Here is a 27,962-nt window from a genome sequence, read left to right on the forward strand (position 1 = left end):
ACTGAGATGAGTTTTGGAAGATGGGTTTTGTTCATCTCTAAATAAGTCTGCGTTACTTAAAATGCACTTGAAGAAAACTATAAAACTGCCTCAGAAGACCCGAGATTGAAAGATTGAAAGGAAATCATATTAATGGACAAAAAGACTGAATATCATAAAACGTCAATTTTCCTTCTATTAATTTAGAGTTTTAACACCATGAAAGCCACAACAAAATTTTTGTTTTATTTTTGGAACATGATAAATTATTCTGCAGGTTATCTAGAAAAATAAACAAGTGATAATACCTATGAGAAGCTAGGAAAGGAAGAGTACCCATTGGGTATAAGCCCTACAAGGACAAGAGAACATTCAAAAAAGCACTCTGTTAACACTGAACACTGAACTCTGTTAACACTGGTGCAAGGCTAGACAGCTTTGGGAAGGTTAGACCTATAACCAGTCCTAGAAATGCCATATAGGGGAGTAGTTAAGTATAGTGGGTTCGAACCCTCATTCTGCCACTTCTTGGCCATATGAATGTGGACAGTTTTAAAATGACGGTGACTGTAGCTACTTCATAAGGTTGTTCTGAATGTTAAACAAGGGAATGTATGTAAAGTTGTCAGAACAGTGCCTTGCCCACCATGCTCAATCAATTTCACCTTCTTCTGTGGTCCCTCTGAAATGCAGAAATAAGTTACAATATCTTTACCTACACAATCAACTTTCAACTATCTTCCCAAACAACCTGAATTCACTAGATGAGTATTTGCCAAAGTATTGCACAACACCCTGTTCCTAAGAAAAGGAGTTCTTTGATTAAATGTTTAGGTAATGTTATACATCCTATCTCCTTCTCTTGGTCACAAGCTGGTTTTCTCAAGTTCCATAGGAAATAGATATATTTCCTAAAGTAGTTAGACCTTGAACCATTTTTGCACAATGTCTATTAACATCCTCTAGAACTGGCGTTCTCTGAAACACACTTTGAGAAACACTGTGTTGATTAGTAGATCAGTAGAAAAAGCTTAACCACACATTATCTCCAAATACCAAGTGGCCAATTTTTATTGGCCAATAAAACAGAATAAAATATATCTTTAGTAACATATTAGATCCATATTTTATTCCAAGGCATATCTATCACACATGAATCAGTAGTCATCTTTAAATAATCAATATATAATGAAGATTGAAGCAGTTACTCAGATAATTAAAGCAAAGGTAGAGTTTTTACAATAACTACTCAAGAAATTGTGCTTGTATAGAGCTGCCTTCTGTGGGCTTTAAATCTTCATTTTTCCCATTTTTTATGGCAAAAAGACTTCTGAATCACTGCTTCTCAAAAACTTTATTTTGTGCAAGGAACAAGAGAGTTCTTCAAATTAAATATGTTGGTTAATGACACCACAGAAATACAAAGGATTGTAACAGAGTATTATGAAAAATTATATGCCAACAATTGAACAACCTAGATGAAATGGATACATTCCTAGAAACATAACCTACCAAAACTGAAGCAGGAAGAAATAGAAAATCTGAACAGACTGATTACCAGCAATGAAATTAAATCAGTAATCAAAAAACTTCCAACAAACAAGTATCAGGTGGCTTCACAGGTGAATTCTACTAAACATCTAAAGAAGAGTTAACACCTATTCTTCTCAAACTTTACCAAAAAATAGAAAAGGAAGGAAAACTTCCAAATTCATTCTAAGAAGCCAGCATTACACTGATTCCAAAAGCAATAAATACATCACAAAAAAAGAGAAATACACGCCAGTATCTTTGATGAACAGAGATGCAAAAAAATCCTCAACAAAATACTAGCAAACAGAATCCAACAATACACTAAAAAAAACATTTACCACAGTCAAGTGGGATTTATTCCTGGGTTGCAAGGGTGGTTCACTATTTGCAAATCAATCAATGTGGTACCTCACATCAGAAAGGATAAGAACCATATGATCATTTTATAGACACAGAAAAAGCGTATGACAAAGTACAACATCCATTCATGATAAAACCCTGAACAAAGTAGGGTTAGGGAGAACACACCTCAACATAACAAAGGTCACATATGAAAAACCCACAGCTAATATCATAGTCAATGAGGAAAAACTGAGAGCTTTCCCTCTAGGATCAGGAACAAGATAAGGATGTCCACTCTGACCACTTTTATTCAACATAGTACTGGACGTCCTAGACTCAGAAATAAGCAACAAAAAGAAATAAAAGGCATACAAACTGGTAAGGAAAAAGTAAAATTTTCACTCTTTGCAGATGACATGAAACTATATATAGAAAATCCTAAAGACTCCGCCAAAAAACTACTAGAGCTGATAAATGAATTCAGTAAGGTCAAAGGATACAAAATCAATGTCCAGAAATCCATTGCATTTCTATACACCACTAATGAAGTAGCAGAAAGAGAAATTAAGAAAACAATCCCATTTATAATTGCAGTAAAAAATAATAAAATACCTGAGGTAAACATAACCAAAGAGGTGAAAGACCTATACTCTGAAAACTATAATACATTGATGGCAGGGGCACCTGGCTGGCTCAATTGGAAGAGCATGAAACTCTTGATTTTAGGGTCATGAGTTGCAGCCCCACGCTGGTGTAGAGATTACTAAGAATAAATAAACTTAAAAAAAAGCACTGGTGAAAGAAATGGAAAGTGACACAAACAAATGGAAAGATATTTCATGCTCCTGGATTGAAAGAATATTGCTAAAATGTCCATACTACTCAAAGCAATCTGCACACTTAATGCAATCCCTATCAAAATACCAACAGCATTTTTTTTATAGAACTAGAACAAACAATTCTAAAACTTGTATGGAACCACAAAAGACCCCAAATAGCCAATAGCAATCTTGCTAAAGAAAAAAACCCAAAAAACCAAAGGTGTCACAATTCCAGACTTCAAGTTATATCGCAAGGCTGTAGTAATCAAAATAGTATGGTACTGGCACAAAAATAGACACAGAACAATACAGCAAAATAGAAAGGCCAGAAATGAACCCACAATTATACAGTCAATTAATCTTTGACAAAGCAGAGAAGAATACCTATTGAGAAAAGACAGACTCTTCAACAAAGAGTGTTGGGAAAATTGGACAGCTACAAACAAAAGAATGAAATTGGACTGCTTTCTTACAACATACACAAAAATAAACTCAAAATGTATTAAGGACCTTAATGTGAGACCTGAACCATAAAAATCCTAGAAGAGAACACAGGTAGTAATTTCTCTGGCATCATCCATAACAATATCTTTCTAGATATGTCTCCTGAGGCAAGAAAAACAAAAGCAAAAATAAACATCGGGATTACAACGAAATAAAATGCTTCTATGCAGTGAAGGAAACAATCAACAAAATTAAAAGACAACCTACTAAATGGGAGAAGATATTTATAAATAACACATCTGGTAAAGGGTTAGTATCCAAAATCTACAAAGAACTTCCATAGCTCAATATCCCCAAACCAAATACTCCAATTAAAAAATGAGCAGACGACATGAACAGACATTTCTCCAAGGAAAACATACCAGATGGCCAACAGACACATGAAAAGATGTGCAACATCACTCATTATCAGGAAAAAGCAAATCAAAACCACACTGAGAAAACATCTCACACCTGTCAGAATAACATAAAAAATTCAAGAAACAAGTGTTGGCGAGGATGTGGAACAAAAGGAACCCTTGTGCACTGTTGGTGGGAATGCAGACTTGTGCAGTGGAAGACAGTATGGAGGTTCCTCAAAAAATTAAAAATAGAACTACCCTATGATGCAATAATTGCACTACTAAGTATTTACCCAAAGAATACAAAAACAATATATTCAAAGGGATATACCCCCTGTGATTATTGCAGCATTATGTATAATAGTTAAATTATGGAAACAGCCTAAGTGTCCAGCAATAGATGAACGGATAAAGAAGAGGTGGTATATATGTGTGTACACACACACACACAAACACACCACACACACAGAGGAATATTATTCAGCCATGAAAAAGAATGAAATCTTGCAATTTGCAACAATGCGGATGAATCCAGAGACTATAACGCTAAGCGAAATAAGAAAGTCAGAGAAAGACAAATACCATGTGACTTCACTCATATGTGCAATTTAAGAAAAAAACCAACTGTACAAAGAAAAAAAAAGAGAGACAAATAAAAAAGTAAACTCTTAACTATAGAGAGCAAACAGAGGGTTACAAGAGGGGAGGTGAGTGCGGGGGATGGGCGAAATAGGTAAAGGGGGCCAAGAGCACACTTACCTTAATGGGCATATATATGTTGGTTAACAACCCAAATTTCCCAAATAAAGGTGCGTAAAATAAATCCCAAGGATTCTAGTCTATTGTTACCATGAAATTAGTTTCACTGTATTGCTGGAAAAGACACACTTATGTCAATTTCCTTCTGTTATTATTCCTGGTCGAGTAAAACTGCTGCAGAGCCATGAGCATAGTCATGCATGTCTTTGAAGGTGAAGACGGTCTTACTCGTCTTCACATCTCCTGGCCCTGCGCTTGGCACACTGTAGATGCTGAAAAATACTTGTCAAATGAATAAGGTCAGTCCTACAAAAATAATCAAAAAGAAAACTTACTGTATAATGAGATTTCAAGAGCTTACTCAGTTTCCACCATCATTTCTGAGAAGAGCTGTGGAATACTTAAGTTATACTATCTTGTTTTTCAAGATCCCTATCCAATAGGTAGGAACAGTTTTATGATAGCATGACAATTGCTTATACGAAGATATATACTTCCAAAATGTTGGAAAACTGTTTTTGTGATGAGTTTAAACCTTTCCCCTATAATTTAATTTATATTATTATATTTGCTTTAAAGTGTTCTTCAAAAGTGAAAATAAAAAAGGAGCTTTGGGGTTGAATCTTCATAAAATCTGAATCTGTAAAATCCAGCAAAAAATGAGGCTTTTCTAAAGATACTTCTGATGGGAGAAACAGGGTCTAGGAAAAAATTCCGAAATGACAACTAAAGAACATATATCATAGCAAACTTCATTAAAGTACTATGGATTTTCCAAGCTTCAGTGTACAGAGTCCCATCTAATTACAAGGATATAACACAGGAGAAAAAATTAAAATGTCTTATCAGTCTTTGAGGCCACACCTCCATGTCTGCACATAACCCAGGGATGACAGTGGGTGAATCATTAACTGCTGTTTATTTGTGCTGATAGAGAGCTGTCACATAGATATCAAAAAGGTAGATATTTATTTCTTCATTTCTGGCAGCTTTACAAGTACCAAGCATTAAATAAGGGTGATCAAATATGAATACTACCTAATGGTCTATCCTGTCTTTGTCTCAGACAGTTGTATGAGGATATGTTTTATAAGGCTGCTAAACTGTCTTTCATGCTGTCAGTGTTAAAAATGATATATTACTAAATTTCTAGCTTCTATCAAAAACTCTTTAGAAACCTCTAGAGATTGCTAATGGATTTATCTCATCACATGGCAGGGTAGAGTGAACTTTGTACAATGCCTGACAGAGTGCTTATGTTTATTAATGAAAGTTGGATTACCTGGATTTTGCTAACTGTGTCACCTAGGCCAAGACACCTAATCTCTCTTGGGCCACTTTGCCCATGTGTGAAGTGAGAATTTACACAAATAGCTTCCAGTATTTCTTGTTGCTTAACAACTCCATTTCAAGGGGCGCCTGGGTGGCTCAATCGGTTAAGCCTCTGACTCTTGATTTCTGCTCAGGTCACGATCTCATGATTCATGAGTTAAAACCCCTGCATCCAGCTCTGTGCGGCTTGGGATTCTCTCTCTCTCCCTCTCCCCTGTTTGTGCTCTTTCTCTCTTTCAAAATAAATAAATAAACTTAAAAACACCTAAAACTCAGTTTCGAAACTATGTCTCCCTATAGCACCTCTGGGTAGAATAATCCCTGTTTCTTACACAGCATAAACATAAACCTTTTTGCCTCTAAGTATTTCTTTCTTAAGTTTTAAGGGTTGCTGCCTTAATTATTAGCACTCAGGAATTTGGTCAGTAAATCCAAGTTTAACCTACCCTAACCATCCATACTCACCCTGATTTTATGGATTTGGATAATATTCATTCTCAGCCTTGACTTCCAGACTGACAGGCCTACACGTCTAGTGGCTGGCCTTCTCTTGGTCACTTGTGCTATTTTTCTTTGGGTTTTCTTCAACTCACCCTTTCACCTAAAATGCGATAAGTAAACCATACATAGGTTAAGGAGAGACAAATTTTGTGTTTTGTTTCTTATAATGGTTGGTAAAATCCTCTGCTTAATTTTCAACCCCCTTCCTAATGGTTGCATTTTAGAGATACTTTTGTGGCCACACCCTGGAATGGTAGCTATAGAGATCTCTTTCTGAGCTTAAATAATACATAGGAGACCATGGTACTCATAGTTTTGTCTATTTATCCCTAAACCTCACAGTTTTTTTGTTCATCACTTGTAAGTCACTGTTGTCTACTCACAAAACTGTGTGAGAACTCTGGCTTACCCTGTCGAGCTGGCACTATGTTCCTAAATGAACTTTAACATCATCTCCCCTTTCCAGAATTAACACAAAGTTAATATGACAAGTCCCAGTATAGATCCCTGGAACTCTGACATCTCCCATTTCTTTGTTTTCAGTTTAACTTAGAGACTTGGCAACAGTCTGAATGAATTCAAATCACAGTTTTAGAAAACACCTATTTCAGCCTCTAACCAAGCAGGAACCATATTTATGATTTATGTAAACCAGCGTGTGTATTCATTACATGCTCTTATTTCCTGTATTCTTGATGCTTTGGCATCTGGGGGCCTTACTGACAGGGGAGGCACAGCCCCACCCCCAGTTAGCTGATTCCTAGAGACAGCCAGGATCCTGCCTTTCATTTACAAACCAACCAATCCAGAGCCCCACCTCCTCTATCTGGCTCATACACTGCCCTGTCAATACTCCCCTGTCCTAATCACCACAGGGCAAGGTACCAGACAATTTGAGGCAGCCTCTATACCCCAGAGCCTGCTGAACCTATTTAAAGTAGCAAATCCTAAGTGTGTTTACCCTGTCTTGACCACGGAAACAAACAAACGTGAGCAAAGGCTCACGCTTTGCTTTCCCCTGCCTCCTGACCTAACCTGACGCTTACCTGTGTGTGCCTGTGTGGCATGGTGTGTCCTTTCCTCTTGGGAACTGTAACAAATTAGCTTTTTCAAGGGCAGTCATCCCCTGATCTGTTGGCCCACCATACCTCAGTAAAAAACCCTACATTTTAAAACAACTGTTAGAACAATTCCAGGGACCAGAAGTCCATTTCTTTGCAAGGCAGCAATTTCAGTGGTGAATAGAGTTCTTTCCCATCTTAAACTGCAATCTGCTTCCTTGTACCTTCCAAATAATTCAGCCTCCAGGGCAACAGAGAATAAATCTACCCATTTTTTTCAGGTGATGAACGATGAGGTATCAGAAACACATCTATGATTGCCTTTCCTGAAATACATTGGTGAGAATCACACAGATGAATCTACAGAATTTTTTGGCTTTATTTCTAGCCTCCTTCTTATGATGATCAGCATCTGACAAGTCACTGTGGCTTCAACAGCCCAGTGAATTGAATATTTTCTTCTAACATTCCCATAATCATCCATTCATTCATGGATTAAGCAGAACCTCAGTAGCCTGGTAGCCTTCACTAGTTTACCACTGTCCTTTTAAAAACGTTGTATCTACTAGAATTGGTCTACTGCACATGCAGTTTCATTACCACTATTCACTTTCCTGGGTCTGGGCATCAGGCTTCTGCTGGTGCCTGTCACAGTATCAACTAACAATTTACCAGATAAATTTTATCAGTAAAAGAGACAGTTTCCTGTAATCCTATTTCCAAGATATAATATTTTGGCGTATACTACTTCATGCTTTTTCCTAGACCCCAGGTTTTTATTGGCTCGTATTATACACAGAAATATTTAACAACTTTTTTTTTTCCATTTACCAATATATCTTTGGTATTCTAGAGTGCCAAACTTACAAATTGCAATTAGTAGAGCTCCCTGAGGGCAGGACTACCTTGTCTAAGTATTTATGAAACACACATAAATGATACAATTGTTGAATGACTATGTTGTAATGATTCCTATATAACCACAGATTACACATTTCAGCCAATACTGGGACAACTTTTCCTTTAAATTTCTAGAGAACTCTTGGATAGATAGTGTGTGATTTCATTTATTTTACTAATTATATTTTAACATTATTTTGTGTTTATACCATTTCAATAATTTTGTCACAGTTATTTTAAAAGAGGAAAAGTTGAAAGGGGATCTCATATCTTATTCAGTAAATGGAAGAACAATAGTTAATTGATTCTACTATTATGTTTCTACTCATTCACATGAACAGCCCAATTAGCTCCCAACAGTATTTCCCTGCCAGGTTGCATAATTAGTGCAAATTAATATAAGTGGTAACTGATTATATTCCATTTATGAGTTCTATGTTTGGTTATATCTGTGTACAGGGAAATTCTAGAGTTTTGACTGCAGATTTCTCCTCACAATCGTATCTAGTGTTTTTACATTTTCTAAAAGAAGTTATTGATTTAATGTATTTTATCAAAACTCATCCAAGATCTCACTTGCATTTCTAGCTATGCTTCTGCTGGTCCATATCTAGACTTACGTTAGAAAATAAATAGTTAACAATATCTGAGCAACAATATCATGCATATGTCTGTTTTTGTTAATGATTTAGAAAAGCCCTAAGTCAAATTGTTTTCTACCATTCTCAAATTAATTTGTAATAGTCTGTAATCCAAGTTAAAATATGTTCAAATTATCTTAACTAATGAGCCAAAGGCAATTAAAAACCAAACTTTTTCTGGTTTATAGTATGTAAACTGATGAAAAGATTTTGTTTCAGCTAAGCGAAATTAGACAAAGACAAGTATCATATGACTTCACTCATATGAGGACTTAAGATACAAAACAGATGAACACAAGGGAAAGGAAACAAAAAATAATATAAAAACAGGGAGGGGGACAAAACATAAGAGACTCTTAGAGAACAAACAGAGGGTTGCTAGAGGGGTTGTGGGAAGGGAATGGGCTAAATGGGTAAGGAGCATTGAGGAATCTACTCCTGAAATCGTTGTTGCACCATGTGCTAATTTGGATTAAATTATTAAATTATTAAAAAAATACATTATGGAAAATAAAAAAAATAAAATTGAAGGGAAAAAGATAATTGATATCTAAAAAAAACTATTTTGTTTCACATATCTAACATTACAAATCCTTGTTAATACTGAAATTACTGAAGTAACATGGATAATAAATCATTGATTTTCAACCTATAGAAAACTACACTAGTACAAATGGATTTCTGCAGTATACAGAAAGACACTGGGCATGGTCTCTTTAGCCAGGAACAAATGCAGGTATTTGTGTTTTATGTTCCATCTATGTCTATATTTAGCTATCATTAAATATTTAAGCTATGGGTTTATACTGTACTAATATTCTTCATGATGGCTTCATGAAAGGCTTTATTTTTGAGTTTCTCTTAGCTCAATGTCATTTTTTAAGACTTTATTTTTTATTTTAGTTTAGATTTACAGGAAAATTGATAAGGTAGTAGTTTCTATATATCCCCTCTCTGTCTCTCCCATTATAAACATCTTACAGGATAAATGTATTTATTCATTTACAGTTAATAAATGAATATTGATACTTTATTAAAATCCATGGATTATTCATATTTCCTTAGAGTTTTTACCTAATGTCTTTTTTCTGTCCCTGGATCCCACATTACATTTACTTGTTATATCCCCTTGGACTCGGCTCCTCTTGGGTATGACAGTTTCTCCAACTTTGTTTTTGATGACCTTGACAGTTTGGAGAAGTACTGCTCAAGTATTTTATAGGATGTCCCTCTAGTGGAATTTGAAGTTTTTCTCAAGGTTAGACTGAGGTTATAGGTTTAGGGAGGTAATTTTCCTAAGAGGACTTAGATACCTGCAGATTAAAAACACACATCTTGGGGTGCCTGGGTGGCTTGGTCGGTTAAGCGTCCGACTTTGGCTCAGGTCATGATCTCACGGTCTGTGAGTTCGAGCCCCGCGTCGGGCTCTGTGCTGACAGCTCAGAGCCTGGAGCCTGTTTCAGATTCTGTGTCTCCCCCTCTCTCTGCCCCTCCCCTGTTCATGCTCTGTCTCTCTCTGTCTCAAAAATAAATAAACGTTAAAAAAATTAAAAAAAAAAAAAAAAAAGTAAAAACACACATCTATACTTCATCAAACTGTTGCCGAGGACGTAACCCATGCATCATTTTTAGTATTGTGCCTATTTTGTATGACTAGAGGCAGAAAAGATAGCCTTGAGAAAAAAATATGATTAAAAAAAGGTTGGCTTTTTAAAAAAAATAACTAAGAGGTAGATAACATTAATAAAGACAGCAAACAGTAGTCATTTTAATTTGCTTTTCAAAGTAACCATGTTCTTTACAAATTAAGACAGAACATCAGACAAAAATGCATAAATAATATAGTTAGTTCAATTCTGTATCTTCAGAGGTAAATTTAGGTTGTATATAAATTTACTTAAGTATATTTATGTTTTCAAAGCATATTGTCACATTTTTATCTACCAAACAAACAATAAACACTGTGTAGGATTCTCTTGCCTATGGGTCAAAAATAGCCTTAAATCTTTAGAAATTTTATAGTAGGAAATCATTCTCTCCTGAGCAGTGGTTCTCAAACTTTAGCATGTATTAGAATCGCCTGAAAGGCTTATTCAAACATAGATTCCTGGGTGCTGTTCCTGGCAGTTTCTGATTCAGTAGGTCTGGGGCAGGGCCTGAGAATGTGCATTTCTATAAAGTTCCCAGGCGGTGCTGATGTCTGAGAACACTATGAAAACCACTTCTTAAGAGTCAACAAGGAAGCTACATTTACTAAGTGCCTATGATGATTCAGATGTTTTTCAGATATTAGCTTAATTAGTTACAGAATCTTATCAAGCAAGTATGAGTATCCCTTTTATAAATGGGGAACCTGAGCTCAGGGAAGCTAAGGAACTCAGCTGAGGAGGTAATGGGATTAGATCAGTTCAGATCTCTGATTCTAATGCCCATGTTTTTCGAGCACAACACACTTTGTACTTGTTGCCAAAGGAGGGAAATGTACACATCCTCGGCATGCTCTCTAGAAAAGGAAACTGTACCCATCACTGAGTACAGTGATTAATTCAGGTTAGTAGAGCATTAAAGGAATCTTAACTGAAGACTTGGCAAAGGCTCAAGGTCACAGAGAGGATTCACTGATCTCTGAACTTCTGAAATAATCAAGGATGAAGTGAATTTAATGTATACTTAACAAAACAGGAAGAACATGTATTTAGTATAGTACTAAATATTCCTTAATTACTATTATTTTATTATTCCTTACAGAAAAACACATATTTAAATAAAAGTCCTTAAAAGAATAATCTCATTATATTTAAGTTTAAAGCAGCATACTATTCTAACTGTCTGCCAGTGTATACTACATCACCAATCAACCACTACTTACTCTGGTACTGAAGTAACACAGCATGATGGTCTTCAACAAAATGCTCTGACAGTTACCGAAACATTTATCTCCTTTCACAAAGCAAATCAAAAGCAATGACATACAAACAAAATAAACAATTTAAAGTTTAAGAAAAGTGGTACGTTTTACAGTAAATAAATCACCAAAAAAGAAGTTCCCAATGATATATTTTCTGTCACTTTGTTATCCTCTGTATAAAAAAGAACACTGAGACACAAAATTATTAGACTGCAGACTTAAAATAATGAGGTCTAAATTTCAGAATGAGAAAAACCCACCCAATTCTACATCTCTATTATAAAAACAAATACTTTACGTAAGAAAGATTCCCTTTTAAATATCTATATACATATTTCTACTTAATACTGTTAATCAAACCCACAGTTATATTTATTTAAATAACAATTAAATAAACTGTCCAAAATGCAGATTTCATCTCACAAAACAGAAGTATTTTAAATCACAACTTCCAGATGGTATCTTGAATACACTGGTTCCTTAAGCAACATTAACAAGCATATTTTTAAGAATATATTTTCATCTACAGGTCAGGTAAAGCTTTATTAAATGGTAAACACTTTTAAAAGTGCAGAAACACAAGTTTCAAAAACAAATACACTCAGAAGATCTGCTGTTCAAATAATATTTTTTCAAAACCAGGTGGAGGAGTGTGATAAAATTCACTGAACTGGCAATCCAAAATTGCACTGTCATCAACTAGAGACAGAAAAAGAAAGAAAGAAATTAGAAACCTTAATTAGAAAGAATACACAATTATAAAATAAACTGTCTTTATAATATCATAGTGTTAACAGGCAAAAAGAATAAATACATCTGCTGTCCAGGTTACAAAACATAATCCTACTTGATAAAAATAACCACAATGTAAAACCAAATCTATCAAAAACAATGAAAGGATATATATCAAAATATTACTAATAATTAGGTAGTGTGAATAAGAGTACTTAACTTTTTCCTTATTTGCCTACCTGTATTTTCTTAATTTTATACATTAAAATGTATTATTACTTTTTAAAAATTGTTTTATTTTGAAGTAATTATAGATTCAAAAAAGTTGCAAAAATAGTAAGAGTTCTATGTACCCTTCATCCAGCTTCCTCTAATGGTAATAGGCTCATAACTACAGTATGATCTCAAGACCAGAAAACTGACATCAATACAGTACTGTTAACTAGACTGCAGTCCTTATTCAGCTTCTACATTTTTTTTTAATGTTTATTTATTTTGAGAGAGAAAAAGAGTGTAAGTCAGGGAGGAGCAGGGAGAGAGGGAGAGAGAGAATCCCAAGTAGGCTCCATGCTGTCCGTGCATAGCCCAACATGAGGCTTGATCTCATGAACCATGAGATCATGACCTGAGAAGAAATCAAGAGTTGGACACTTAACTGCCTAAGCCACCCAGGCGCCCTTCTACATGTTTTTGCCAGCATTTACCAAAGAGAAATAAATGTATATATCCACACAAAGACTTGTACATGAATGTTGATCCTAGCAGCTTTATTTGTAATGGCCCCAAACTGGAAAAAACCTAAATATCCATTAACAGGGGAAGAGAAAAACAAATTGTGATATAAGCACACAATGAACCATATATACTACTTGGCAACTAAAATGAATGAATTATTGATACGTGCTACCATGTAGATCAATCTCAAAATAATTATGCTGAGATAAGCCAGAGAAAAAAAGAATAATACAAACTTACGATTCAGATAATCGGTGGTGACAGAAAGTAGATCAGGGCATTGCTTGGTTGGGGCTGGGGTGGGAGAGGCGAGCAGGAGGGATTATAAAGGAACAGAAGGAAACTTTTAGGAGGGATGAATATACTCATGATGTTGACTGTGGTAATAATATGAATGTTCACTTCATGGCTACTTGTTAAACTACAGAAATATGATTAACGCACATTACTAAACTATTTGTATTTCATAATAAATGCAGGAAAAAGTTAAGTACTGAATTTGACATTCATGAAGCCACTAGAGATTTTAACAAGGGTGGTTTCAGTGAAGTGGTGCTGAAGGCAGTCAGACAGGGCTGAAGAACTACTGAATGATACAGCATATGGCGTAGAAATGAAGCCATATAAAGCAGGGTAAATAGAGGGCTAATGAGGGATACGAATTTAGGAAGGGTTTTGGGGGATAAGGATGACTCAGAATTTTCATAGGCATTGAAGAGAGAGGTTCCTGACAGGAGATATAAGTGAAACAACTGACAAAGTGAAGTCCCAGAGTTGGGGAGTTTGAAATCCAGACTATACACTGTTTATTTAACATGAAGCATACCACTTCGCCTAAGATGGGACAGAAAGAAGGCAAGATTGGATCTGATCCAGAAAAGCTTTAGGAGGGTAAGGCTGGGAAGGTGGAGTGCACCATTAATAGCCTCATTCTTTATAAAGTTAAAGATAAGGTCATCTGTGGAGAATGAGGAGGGAATTCAAGAAGCATAGTCAATGTACAGAATGTAAAAGAATTGTCAAAAAACGTTGACAGCTTAGGCTGGAAGTCATAACTTTGTAATGACACTCTTTTTGAGTGTGACATGTTTTTTTCCTCTCCGTAAGCTCTGTGTTAAGAGCTGACAAAATGAATGACTGGATGGATCTAGGTTTAGAGATGGGAAGGAGGGATAAAGGATAAAGGAATTTAAGTTAGTTAGTTAGTTATTTTTGAGAGCCAGAGAGAGACAGAGCGTGAGCAGGGGAGGGGCAGAGAGAAAGGGAGACACAGTATCAGAAACAGGCTCCAGGCTCTGAGCCCGATGCGGGGCTCGAACCCACGAACTGTAAGATCATGACCTGAGCTGAAGCTGGACGCTTAACCGACTGAGCCACCCAGACGCCCCATATTTATTTATTTTTAAGTAATCTCTATACCCAACATGGGACTCAAACTCACGACCGTGAGATTAAGAGTTCGATCCTCTACCAACTGAGCCAGCCAGGTGCCCCTTAAGTTTTATTTTTATCTGTGATAGTAACAAACTATTAAAATATTTGGCTTAATTTGACTAATTTACTAATGTCAATTTATAAAATATACATTATTTACTATCTATAACTTTACTACATTAAAAATTATGCTGAATCAAAGAAATAATTTGGAATAAAAATTTTATTTGCTAAACTCATTTGTGTAATTCATTCTACTGATATTTATTTCAGACTCAGTTTTTTAGAATATTAAGCTACATTTCCAATTATTTAAGTAAATAAAGGAAATGCTTTTAGGCTTGCGCAATATGGCAAGGAAACTAACTGAAATCAGACTTAAAAATACACTTTTACATGCAAAGACAGAGAAGGTAAAATCACTGGAAAGTAATTTTTAGGAGAAAAGAAGACTAATGAAAACCTTAACTAAAAAGTAAAGCATATGGGGTGCCTGGGTGGCTCAGTCGGTTGAGCGTCCGACTTCGGCTCAGGTCATGGTCTCACGGTCGGTCCGTGGGTTCGAGCCCCGTGTCAGGCTCTGTGCTGACAGCTCAGAGCCTGGAGCCTGCTTCAGATTCTGTGTCTCCCTCTCTCCCTGCCCCTCCCCTGTTCACACTCTGTCTGTCTCTCTCTCTCTCTCTCTCAAAAATAAATAAACATTAAAGAAAAAAAAAGTTAAAAAAAAGTAAAGCATAGGCTTTGGTTATTATTATCCTATTATTAAATATTTACATTTGCTATTTGAATACTTTTCTGATGTCCCAGTCTGTCATCACTAACACTGCTACCTTTCTAATAAATTACTATAAAAATTAGTAATTAGTTTTTATTATAGCTCAAATCTAAAAATTTAAAGTAATTAAATGAGAAAATACTTTTAGATCTACTAAAACCACAGGCAGAAAAATCAGATACTTGTTGCTTTAAAGTTGGGAACATAAAAAATAAAGCAGAATAGTGACAAAGGCACTGTGCTTATGTTTGTTATTTTCTATAAAGAGAGACACCTTCCTTTTTAGAGATACATACTAAATATTTATGAATAAAATGATATATAACATCTGACATTTACTTCAAAATAATCCAAGGAGGGAAGGTGAAAAACAGGAGGAGTATCAGTATTAGGGGGTAGATGAAGCGTTACTGGCTCCAAGTTGATAATTGTTTGAAGCTGGGTGATGGGTACATGAGCTTTCATTATACTATTTTACTTCTACACGTTTGAAATTTTCTGTAATAAAAATTAAAGTAATTAAATGGTATAGAGTCATCTCTTAAGTAACCCAATTCTTGAAGGGATATACTTGTACAGAAATTATAATACATACATATCAACACTATTCAAAGTCACAACTTTCTCTCTCTCTCAAAAGAGTTTTAACATTTAGGTAATTTTACAAAGGTGACTAATGGTCAATCTACATAAAATTCCTATCTATAGTTCCACAATATTCTTTACAATTACATTTCTTGGTAACCTAAATCTCCCTAATAACTGGCAGAAAGAGCTTTGTAAATTCAGTAAAGCTTTTTGGAATGTTCTAGAATATATGAATACATGATTCAAAAAGGGAATATGGTTATTATATATTTAATTATATAAATGTTGTGGGCAGTTTTATAATACATGGGGAATAAAAAGCTTCCTTAGTACTGCAAAGTGGGATTATAGTATCCTACTCAGTACATTTCATAAAAAAAAGGTCCTTATTAACTTGTCCAGATTTTTTTTTAAGTTTATTTATTTATTTTGAGAGAGAGAGAGCCAGAGAGGGGCAGAGAAAGGGGCAGAGAAAGGGGCAGAGAGAGAGAGAATCACAAGTAGGCTCTGCACTGTCAGCACGGAGCCCAAAGTGAGATTCGAACTCATGAACAGTGAGATCATGACCTGAGCTTAAATCAAGAGTTGGACACTCAACCAAATGAGCCACGCAGGCACCCCAACTTGTCCAGATTTTTGAATGACAGTTATTAAGTTAAGGAAAATGTCGAGTAAAAGTTAACATATATAATAATATTTAGAAATATTTTAGCTTACCATAAACAACCGGATACACTGTCCCTCGTATACCTGATGCTGGACAATGCATATTTTTTCCATTCAAATATACATTTAATTCTACATGGTCATATGTAATACCCTAGGAAGGAAAAAAAATGTTAAAAAGTAAAAATATAAATGTTCCAATAAAAAAGCCTAAATAGTCAAAAAGCACTACTGGGAAGCATGGAAAAAATTAAAGTAAGGTGTCACAATAGCTTTCATTAAGGGTTTACAATTTGGTAGAGTTCTACTTGAACTGAGCTAAAAAAAATTAGTGGTGATTATGTGGGGGCAAAGTCATGTAAAGTCCCAAGAGTTCACATCAGAGGTAAAACAAATGAGGAAAAATTTGGAGTCTGAGTTATTATATTCAGATAATCTGCATTTTATATTCTGAATATTAAGATGATATAAGTACTGCCTACCATGCACAGAGAGGCCTTGAAAACTCATAGAGAAAACACTGCTCTCTCTCTATAGAATTTGATCTTAAGGGGGGAAAACAATGAGGTTTTTAGCATTAGGGCTTACTACCTGTCACTGTTCTCAAGTTGTGAAGAAGTGTCTTCAACTTATTTCTGAAAAGAAATACATTTCCATATCTGTTTACCTTGCTCTCGTATATGTCAAAATGTATTACCAAAGTGAAGCTAGTGCTTACAATGGACTATAACTGGTAGTTAGTACCCAGCTAAAAACAGAAAAACAACAGCTCAAAAGACTAAGAAAAAAAAGTAGAATAAAAATAGATCACTCTGTGTATCTATACATTATTGATGGTACAAAAGTCACGATGAATACTAACAATTATTATTAATACATACATTAAAATGCTGGAAAACACTTAAAAAGCCTGTATTATCTACCAAGCACTGTTCTAAGTACTTCATGTTTAATCATTTGATCCTCACAACAAGATGGGTATTATTATTATCATCCCCATTTTATAGATGAAATAGGTAAGGCACAAAAAGGTTAAATAACTTACATAAGGTTAGAGAGTTAGGAGGTGGCAGAGCTGGGATTAAAACCCACGCAGTATGGCCTCAGAATACCCTACTTGCCATGCCATACTACCTCTCTTTAAAACTTAATGTCATAGTTACTACCTGATGACAGAAAGACAGCTTTTCTTTGAAGAATTAAGTAGACAGTTCTTTCAGTAGAAAAATCATCATCAGACCAACAAGCAACTGCTCCAAGGAATTCTGACTGTGGATATATTTTATTTTATTATTTTTTTTTATTTTTTAAATTTTTTTGTCGTTTATTCATTATTGAAAGATAGAGACAGAGCATGAGCAGGGGAGGGGCAGAGAGAGAGACACACACAGAATCCAAAGCAGGCTCCAGGCTCTGAGCTGTCAGCACAGAGTCCGATGCGGGGTTTGAACTCACAAACCGTGAGATCACGACCTGAGCTGAAGTCGGACGCCCAACCGACTGAGCCACCCAGGCACCCCCTGACTATGGATATATTTTAGAGGTAGAAAAAGATCTGACACATGATCTAGTCTTAACTTCCCTCACTTTCCAGTTAAAACAACAAAGGTCCAGATGAGTCAGTGTGTTAAGTGCTATAAAAGATTCTCCTCAAACCTTAGCAAAGCCACGGTTAAATAATAATTTATTAAGTTACAAAATATTGAGAGAGACAGTTTTTGCAGTCTTTGTTTCATTTCAGTTTATGTATTTAAATATAATTATAAAGTTAAATGATAGCTGGGATTAGTTTCTGTAATGAAGAGGCCTTTCTTCATTCAAAAAACAAAAACAAAATTACATAAAAACAATGTGTCCTCTCTTTAGAGGACTACCTTACGGGACATCAGGCCTGTAATCTAGGCACCCTTCACCACCTGGTGGCAGCATATACTGCCAGCAACCAAATTTTAAAGCCCAAACCTGCAGCATAATGGTAAGGTCCCAATACCAAAGAAAGAAGTGAGAAAGGATATGAGAACCCCCAACTCCTACTGGCAGGGTTTAGTTCCAACTATTTCTAATTTAATCTGTCCTTTTTATGATCTAGAAACTAGGTCTGATTCCACCATAATGATACCAAAAAATCTGACATGTTTTATGCATTTATCAATAATTGTTTGCATGTTCAGTGAACGGACTCTGAAATTAAGCTGCCTGTATAATAATCCTGGGATCCCTCCATACAAGAAGTTACTTAACTTCCCCCTAATCTGTAAAATGGTGATAATAATACCATCTATGTTATAGAGTCATTATGAGGATTAAAAAATTTAAACCCTGCCAGGCATTTAGAACAGTGCCAGGCCTATAATAAATTCTAGAGAAAAGCATTTGCTATTATTAGTAATATTATTATTATTACATAGAATGGTTATAAAACTTCTCTGAAACTGGGACCTCATCAAAATAAAAAGCTTCTGCACACCGAAGGAAACAATCAGCAAAACTAAAAGGCAACCGACAGAATGGGAGAAGATATTTGCAAACAACCTATCAGATAAAGGGTCAGTATCCAAAATCTATAAAGAACTTCTCAAACTCAACACCCAAAAAACAAATAGTCCAGTGAAGAAATGGGCAAAAGACATGAACAAACACTTCTGCAAAGAAGACATCCAGATGGCTGACACATGAAAAAATGCTCAACATCACTTATCATCAGGGAAATACAAATCGAAACCACAATGAGATACCACCTCACACCTGTCAGAATGGCTAACATTAACAATTCAGGCAACAAAAGATGTTGGCAAAGATGCAGAGAGAGAGGATGTCTTTGCACTGTTGGTGGGAATGCAAGCTGGTGCAGCTACTCTGGAAAACACTATGGAGGTTCCTCAAAAAACTAAAAATAGAACTACCCTACGACCCAGAAATTGCACTACTAGGCATGTATCCAAGGGATACAGATGTGCTGTTTCGAAGGGGCACATGCACCCCCATGTTTATAGCAGCACTATCAACAATAGCCAAAGTATGGAAACAGCCCAAATGTCCATCGGTGGATGAATGGATAAAGAAGATGTGGTATATATATACAATGGAGTATCACTCGGCAATCAAAAAGAATGAAATCTTGCCATTTGCAACTATGTGGATGGAACTAGAGGGTATTATGCTAAGCGAAATTAGTCAGAGAAAGACAAATATCATATGACTTCACTCATATGAGGACTTTAAGACACAGAACAGATGAACATAAAGGAAGGGAAAATATAAAAACAGGGAGGGGACAAAATATAAGAGACTTAAATATGGAGAACAAACAGAGGGTTACTGGAGGGGCTGTGGGAGGGGGGATGGGCTAAATGGGTAAGGGCATTAAGGAATCTACTCCTGAAATCACTGTTGCACCATATGCTAATTTGGATGTAAATTAAAAAAATAAACACACATACACACACAATAAATAAACAAAAGGCTCAAATTCCGCCCCCCAAAAAAAACTTCTCTGAAATTAAACTGAAATAATGCAATTTTAGAATATAATTTGCACTTTTCAAAACTACATATAGAAGGAAAAAAGTAAGCTTAAGCCAGGTATGTTTCCTAGTGCTGTGGGAGGCCCTATGGGTATTATATGATTATTGTATGAATATAATCATTTGGTCAGATGTTGAAAGCTTATCTTTCTTGATTTCTCCTCAGAGAATGGTATACGACTTAAATTCTACACATATGAAAATGTTTTTCCTGTCTTATACTAAACTGATAAGAACAAACTACACTTGATCTTGGCCAAAAGGCTAAGAAGCAATTGTTTTTTCTGTCTTATAATCATTTCTACTTTTCCTATGCCACTGTCAGCAATTTGGTGAAATTTTTTCTCAAATGTTTGAACTAGGAAGATAAAGGTAATATGGTAGGGTGATGTTTTACTTTTCTTGATTCTTCATATATTTCACCTTTTTAAGGTTCTCCTTTTATCAGGATGGGTACAAAAACTCAAAGTCTAATTTAATAATGCTGACAGACTAAAAATGACATTCTTAAATCTGTCAGTTTGTGGTATCAGTCATTTCAATGAATGAGATAGGAAGGCAAGAATAGCACACAGTAGTTCAATACATCAACAAAGAAAAACATTTGTTACTGATTATCCTTGCTTATGTTTGAATTTCATCTTAGCGTAAACAGCTTGATAGCCTCAACCTGACTTCAAGATTCTCTTTCAAGAAATATCCATTTGAGTAAGAGTGTTTTGTATTATGGACATCTGGCAATGATCTACAAATACAAAACCAGCTATTCAAAAAGATGAACAGGGAAAAGCAGATTTCAAAAATGGTTTATGCCTTTTGACTCCTACAACACTTTCAATAATTTACCCATTTAAAAACTAAGTGTTCTTTATACTTTTTAAATTGCAGAAGAGATGGAAGATCAGACCCCGGTAAAAAATCTTATTTTCCACATTTGTCTTCATTCTCACCAGAATACTGTATAGTTCTTTAATTCAATAACCTGGATTTACCCTGTGTCATCTTATTATTAGAAACTTTCCTTCATTATGTATAGATTCCTTTCAATTTGGTACCAGAGCCACGAACCCAAGGTTCTATGTAGAAAAGCACCTTTGCTGAAGGAGATCCTAGGACTCTGTCCCTCATCAATAGCTAAAAGCCTGAAATCTGTGTAGAAAGTTCTTCAATAATAGCATATAAAAAGAAATAACTGGGAAAGACAGAAAGGGATCTTTGGATTACATTTTCAAGAGGGTGGCTTTGGTAATGACTTAAATATATCTAGTTGGGAATAAAAAGAGAAGTCTTAACAATATGTAACTCTTTCCATCCCCTGCTTTCCAAAAAAACTTTTCTACAATCAAACCTTAGGATTTTGAGTCCAGTTCTTTGAAGAGTTCTGAAAGTGAAGAAGTTTAATAAGATTAAGTTTAATGAGGATCAACACTCCTAATAAAATGCTCTTAATTAAGAGAAGTTCATAACAAATTAAATATAGGCATACTTTATTTTATTGCACTTTGCAGATATTGCATTTTTTACAGATTAAAGGTTTCTATCAACCAAGCGTCGGGCAACTCTATCAGTGCCATTTTTCCAATAGTATTTTCTCACTTCAAGTCTGGGTCGCGTTTTGGTAATTCTTGTAATATTTCAATCTTTTTCATTATTATATGTAACAGTGATCTTCATTCAGTGATCTTTGATGTTATCATTACAATGATTTTGGGGTGCCACAAACCACGCCCATATAAGACCAAAAGCTTGAACAATAAACGTGTGGGTTTTAACTGCTCCACTGACCGGCTGTTGCCAGTCTCTCTCCTTCTCCTCTGGGATCCTTATTTCCTGAGACACGATATTGAAATTGGGTCAATTAATAACCCCACAGTGGCCCCTAAGTGTTCAAGGGAAAGGAAGTCACATGTCTCTCACTTTAAATCAAAAGTCAGAAATGATTAAGCTCATGTAGAGAGCCAAGATAGGCCAAAAGCTAGGTCTTCCGCACCAATTTTGCCATGTGGTGATGCGAAGGAAAGTTCCTGAAGAAAATTAAAAGTGCTACTCCAGTGACTATCTAAGTGATAAGAAAGTGAAACACCTTCTTGCTGATATGGAGAAATTTGTGGTGCCTGCTTAGAAGATCAAATCAGCCATAATAATACTCCCTTAACCCAAACCCTAATACAGAGCAAGACCCTAACTCTCTTCAATTCTATGAAGGCTGAGAGAGGTGGGGAAATGACAGAAGAAAAGTGTGAAACTAGCAGAAGTTGGTTCATGAGGTTTAAGGAAACAGGCCATTTCTATTACATAAAAGTGCAAGGTGAAGCAGCAAGTGCTCATGCAAAAGCTGCAGCAAGTTGTCCAGAAGACCTAGCTAAAATTAGTGAAGGCGGCTACACCAAACAACAGATTTCAGTGTAGATGAAACAGCCTTCTACTGCAAGAAGATGCCATTTAGGACTTTCATAGCTAGAAAGGAGAAGTCAGTATCTGACTTCAAGCTTCAAAGGACAGGCTGACTCTCCCGTTGGGGGCTAATGCAGCTGGTGACTTTAAGTTGAAGCCAATGCTCATTGACCATTCCAAAAATCCTAGGGCCTTTAAGAGTTATGCTAAATCTACTCTGTGTGCTCTATAGCTGGGACAACAAAGCCTGGATAACAGCACTTCTATTTACAACATGGTTTACTGAATATTTTAAGCCCACAGTTGAGACCCACTGCTCAGAACAAAAGGCTCCTTTCAAAATATCACTGCTCATTGACAAGGTACGTGAGATTAATGCTGTTTTCATGCCTGCTAACACAGCATCCATTCTGTAGCCCATGGATGAAGGAGTAATTTCAAGTCTTATTACTTAAGAAATACATTTTGTAAGGCTACAGCTGCCATAGATAGTGATTCCTCTGAAGGACTTGGGCAAAGTAAATTGAAAACCTTCTGAAAAAGATTCACCATTCTATTAAAAAAAATTTTTTTTAAACATTTATTCTTTTTTGAGAGAGTGTGAGCGGGGGAGGGGCAGTGAGAGACACAGAATCGGAATTGGGCTCCAGGCTCTGAGCTGTCAGCACAGAGCCCAATGTAGGGCTCAGACTCACAGACTGCGAGATCATGACCTGAGCTGAAGTCAGACGCTTAGCTGACTGAGTCACCCAGGTGCCCCGAGGATTCACCACTCAAAATGGCCTAAACACATTCATGATTCATGGGAAGAAGCCAAAAGATCAACATTAACAAGAGTCTGGAAGAAACTGATGGCAACAAAGAGTTGGATGCGAAACCTACTGAGCGACCCAGGTGTCCCCCCCTGATATTTTCTAATATGAAGGTTAGCAAACTTTTAAAATTGTGGGTGAAGATTTCTCTGATGTGAGAGAAGCAGGAAATGTTGATCAAGAGCCAAGCTGTCATTAATTCCCCTGAATGGGAATAAGGGCTCACACTAATTTTCCTGGCCAGTGGCAGCTCTAGAAAGGAGAGCAGTTAGGTTAGCCAGCAGCATCTTTATCGAGTGCTTTCTCCGGAACATGTACCTCATTAGATCTAATCCCAGTGCTTCGGAATTCAAACTACAAACTCCCAAGCAAAACTATATACGCTAAAAGCCGTTCAAGTTGAATAATTTACAGTGGAAAGCAACTCCACAAGAAAACTCACCACCACGTCTCCCTCCTGTGGGAGGCTGTTTGCTGGCAGCCTATTTTTCTCCTCGTTGTTGTGGTATAGGGCTCCATCATTCCTCATCACCAGACTGTGGGCATCTCGGCCAAGAGGAATCTGATTCAAGTTAACTTTCTGAGTTGCGACGCCAATACCCCATATTCCTAAAAAATAATAGTTTAAATGCCCCCAAAATCTGAAGAATGTGAAACAAGGGGTTGTTTTTAAGAGAGTGTAAATTGTTTTTAAAAGAAATGGCACGCTATCACTAAACTATTTTTTATTAATTTTTTTAAAAAACAAATCTTTTGGGGCGCCTGGGTGGCTTAGTCGGTTAAGCGGCCAACTTCGGCTCAGGTCATGATCTCGCGGTCCATGAGTTCGAGCCCCGCGTCGGGCTCTGTGCTGACAGCTCAGAGCCTGGAGCCTGTTTCAGATTCTGTGTCTCCCTCTCTCTGACCCTCCCCCATTCATGCTCTGTCTCTCTCTGTCTCAAAAATAAATAAACATTAAAAAAATTAAAAAAACAAAAAAAAAAACAAAAAAAAAACAAATCTTTTAACAGTAGTTTGCAAACTACCCTATATTCTCGACAGATGGAGTACAGCCTAGGAGATAAGAGAGGGCCCTGAAGCTGTAAGGACGAGGTTAAACCTTGGCTTAGCTATGTCCTCTGGGGCAAGTTATTTAACCTCTCTTTGCTTCCTCACCTGTGAACTTGGGATTCTAACAGTACGGACTTCAAAAAGTTATTAAAAGATATAGCAAGGTAATCAAGTAAAGCACTTATAACAATGTAAGTATTCCCCCCACAATTGGTTAAGTGAAGCAGAGTATTTTTAGATGTTAGCTATTATCATCATCACTACTCTCTGAAAGATGTTTTTAAAAAGCTACACGTTGAATTTAAAACGCCTAGGGTTCCAGTCAAGCACTACTTTGGAGAAGTGGGAAATTAGTCTTCAGTTTTTACATCTATATAATATGTGACAAATAATATAGGACCTGGTCAAAATTATGGAGAGGAGAAAATTAAGGATGAAGTGTAAAATCATTTTCTTACCCGTGCCTTAAGTCAGTGGGCTTAAAATCTTTTGGTCTAAGCTGATTTTAAAGCAAGCAGCTCTCCCCTTAAGCAGCCAAACAGAATACCTAGAGCTCTGGATTTTGTCTCAAACTGTTTCCTTCTCAGTTTTTATCAAAATCAGTTAGGAGAAAATCTATAAATGGAAGAAGGTTTCAAGGTCATGTTGCCAATCGATTAATTTTTCTGAATTGAGCAAGACTATCAAAAAGTTGCATGTCTGGATATCACTGTCTGGGCTTCCTAACTAATCTGACTATGCAATTTATTCTCCAGAGTGGGACAATTTTAAGAGTAACAGAAGGTAATAATATTGATTTCATGGGACAACAGTTCTAGGCAGGGTTACTCTCCTTACCCCTAAAGAACTGTGCATGCTGTGATACATTTTGGCATAACTGCCTCAGGCTTTCATTGCGAGATCAATTTACAGACTCCAACAATGTATTCTCGGGATGTCACTGAAGATGTCATCCTTTACAGAAAATCCACATAAAAATTTGTACTGGATTCAAGGATCTAGAAAACATTTGCTTTTCTTGAGAAAAGGTATTGTTTTACTTAAGATTTTAGTAGCCAGAGATATTTTATAAAAGAATGGAGGACAGATTCATATTTATTTCATATACTTAGCAAAATCAGTATTTTGAACTAATTTAGAAAACAAGCTCCAGAAGGATGCTTTATACCATTCAAGCTTGTCGAGTAAAAGTATGATTTACTTCCCTCTACTTTTCCTATTCTACACTTATACTTACATTATTCATACTATATTTCACTAGCAATTTTTTGTAATAAAGTTTTGAAAATATATTTCCCCATATTCAATATGGCTACAAGTTATCTAATCATTATTATAATACTCAAGCAGAAGTGTTGTATGATTCAAGAAACTCCGCAAGTTTTTAATGAGAAGTATAAACATTAGCCTTCTATCAGAATTCTAAATTTGCTGATTGCTTCAGAAGACAATGAACTTGGGCATCTTAACAAGAATTAAGAGGAAAAAAAACCGGATCATAAGATTGATTTTATGCTAAGATAAAACATCAAGAGTCTACACCTTATATGCTTGACCAAAGAAAACATTTAGTACCCATTAATAACGCTAGTGCCTAACACTGACCCTGTGTGCCCTGTCTTTAAAACACTTTCATTGGTATAACTCATGTGAAGCAGGATTACAGTTCCTGTAATCCCATTTTACAAATAAGAAAACTGAACCTAAAGTGTAATTTAACTGGAACCACCCGAGGGGTGGGAAAAAGGATCTTCCAAGTAAGTTTCGTGTTTTATTGCCTCATTAATCTTTTCCATATATCGAGAACTGCTCTTAATAGTTACAACAATTAGGACTTTTAATAGTAAAGGACCATTATACCGACCTGTGGACTGGATTTTGAATTCAAAGTAGCTTTTGTTTTGATGTAAAGGGGCACTGGCTAAACAACCTCCTGTTCCACATATTCTTCTTCCATTTTTTACAATGACAACATCTGTTCCTAAATAAAAAATACACAGTGTGAAGTTTTTTATTTTCTTATCCAGCAATCAAGGTTACTTTCTTTCACTTTTAATTCCAAATCAAAAAAACAGTGATGCTATATTTACTTTGAAATTTAGAAATGCTGATAAATTCAGAACAATTTTTACTTCTCCCCCCGCCCCTTTTTCCCCCTGAGACTGTTTATATTAATATTCATTTGCGGCTACAAATCCTGTTTGGGCAATTTAGTAGTAACTCAGTAGGCGGAGCACCAGAGGCGCTCCCCTCACCCGGGAACAGCTGACGAGTCTCGGGAGGCGGCAGCTCCGAGATTCCCGTGAAAATGGGTAGGTGCGCACAAGCACCTCCCGATGACAGGGGCAGACAGGGCTGCGTAGCCTTGAACACAGAACAGGGCCGAGGTGGAGTCCGCCGCGAGACGAAATGGGGTCGAGGGCAGCAACTGAGAGCAGGGAGCGGAGGGCGGCGCCCGGAGAGGCAGGGCCGCGCGTGGGCGTGTGGTCCCTCCGACCCCTCACTGCCCCCGACCCGCCGCGCCCCACCCGGCGTGGGCCGTTGGGTCTGGAGAAGGGAGGGCCCTTACCCATGTGCTGCGTGTCCAGCTGCACCGCCGGCATCTCCTTCAGAGGGATGTGTCCCGTCCCGCCGTCCCTGCAGCACCGCAAGCAGCAGAACACCGAGGCAGCCATCACGCCAGGACCACCGACTCGGCCGCCTCCGCTAGCCGCCGGCCGCCCCAAGCCCGCGGTGACACCGCCCCTACGCCTTCGCTCCGCCTCCCGCCCCTGCCCGAGCGCCGGAGGTATCTGTGTCGAGCGCGCAGACCGATACAGCGACGCCCCACGCCGGGAGGGCGCAGTGCAGGCAGAGGTGAAGCCGGCCTGTGCGGAAGATGCGGAGGATCTGCGCGTGGGGAGGGGCGGGGTCGAGAAGGGGGCGGGGCTGGAGGCGGAGCAGGGGCAGAGGGCGGGACGGGCGAGCAGGCGGAGGACGGTGTGCGCCTGCGCGCGGGGTCGTTTTTTTCCTCGGCGGGGCTTCAAGTTTGAGTTCTAATGTTGAGCAATGCTCGAGGCGTCGGCTTCTCCGCCTGGTCTGCAACCGTCCGATGCTGCGTTTTAAAAACTGTTCCCCCCAACTTTGACATTACCTTTAGGGATGAATTGACAGAATCAAGTCAGGCTGGGGGAGTGGAAGCCCCGAGGTTTTCCACACACTCCAATCCCCCCACGGCAAGCTCAGGCTGAGGTTTTCCACACACTCCCATCCCCCCACGGCAAGCTTAGGTGCAGAGAAGCGCGTCCCGTGGCTCCTGATGCCATGCGGTTGGGGCTCCCAGGAGGCCGTCCAGGGAGGATACCTCTGGGAGGTACCGCTTGATGGGCCTCTGCCAAGCTCACCCTCTTCGTGGATTGGGGGTTTCTAGGAGTGTGAAGAGAACTCCCGAGGGAGCGAGGATGTCTGGTCCCCCAAAGGAAGACCTCGGTTCCTACCATCTGCCCCTTTCTGCTTCCAAGTAGGAGGCCCACAGGGTGGTCATCTGTCATCTCCTTGCCTGCTTACATCATCTGTGCCTGGTCGATTTCATATCTTTAAATACAGGGGTGCCTGGGTGGCTCAGTGGGTTTAACATCCTACTCTTGATTT

At 37.3% G+C, this 27,962-nt stretch overlaps 1 protein-coding gene, 1 long non-coding RNA gene and 1 pseudogene across 2 annotated transcripts; all 3 read right to left on the reverse strand.

Annotated features, from left to right (window-relative positions):
* Nucleotides 1–1,314: 1,314 nt before the first annotated feature.
* LOC128776146 (uncharacterized) lies at nucleotides 1,315–7,087 on the reverse strand. The gene is made up of 2 exons (XR_008421141.1): nucleotides 6,077–7,087; nucleotides 1,315–4,585 (listed from the first exon to the last, which is right to left on the reverse strand). It is a non-coding gene; the product is annotated as an uncharacterized LOC128776146 (long non-coding RNA).
* Nucleotides 7,088–10,449: 3,362 nt separating this feature from the next.
* On the reverse strand, nucleotides 10,450–27,168 carry SPRYD7 (SPRY domain containing 7). Its single transcript, XM_019447618.2, has 5 exons — nucleotides 26,902–27,168; nucleotides 26,197–26,313; nucleotides 23,725–23,891; nucleotides 16,604–16,706; nucleotides 10,450–12,321 (listed from the first exon to the last, which is right to left on the reverse strand). Exons 1-5 carry the CDS (start codon nucleotides 27,005–27,007, stop codon nucleotides 12,224–12,226), a joined length of 591 nt encoding a protein of 196 aa, XP_019303163.1. The 5' UTR covers nucleotides 27,008–27,168; the 3' UTR covers nucleotides 10,450–12,223.
* Nucleotides 20,244–20,352, reverse strand: LOC128776624 (U2 spliceosomal RNA; annotated as a pseudogene).
* Nucleotides 27,169–27,962: the final 794 nt, after the last annotated feature.

The sequence above is a fragment of the Panthera pardus genome, unplaced genomic scaffold, assembly GCF_024362965.1.
Source record: "Panthera pardus isolate Hobbes unplaced genomic scaffold, ASM2436296v1 HiC_scaffold_1, whole genome shotgun sequence".
Lineage (NCBI taxonomy): Eukaryota > Metazoa > Chordata > Mammalia > Carnivora > Felidae > Panthera > Panthera pardus.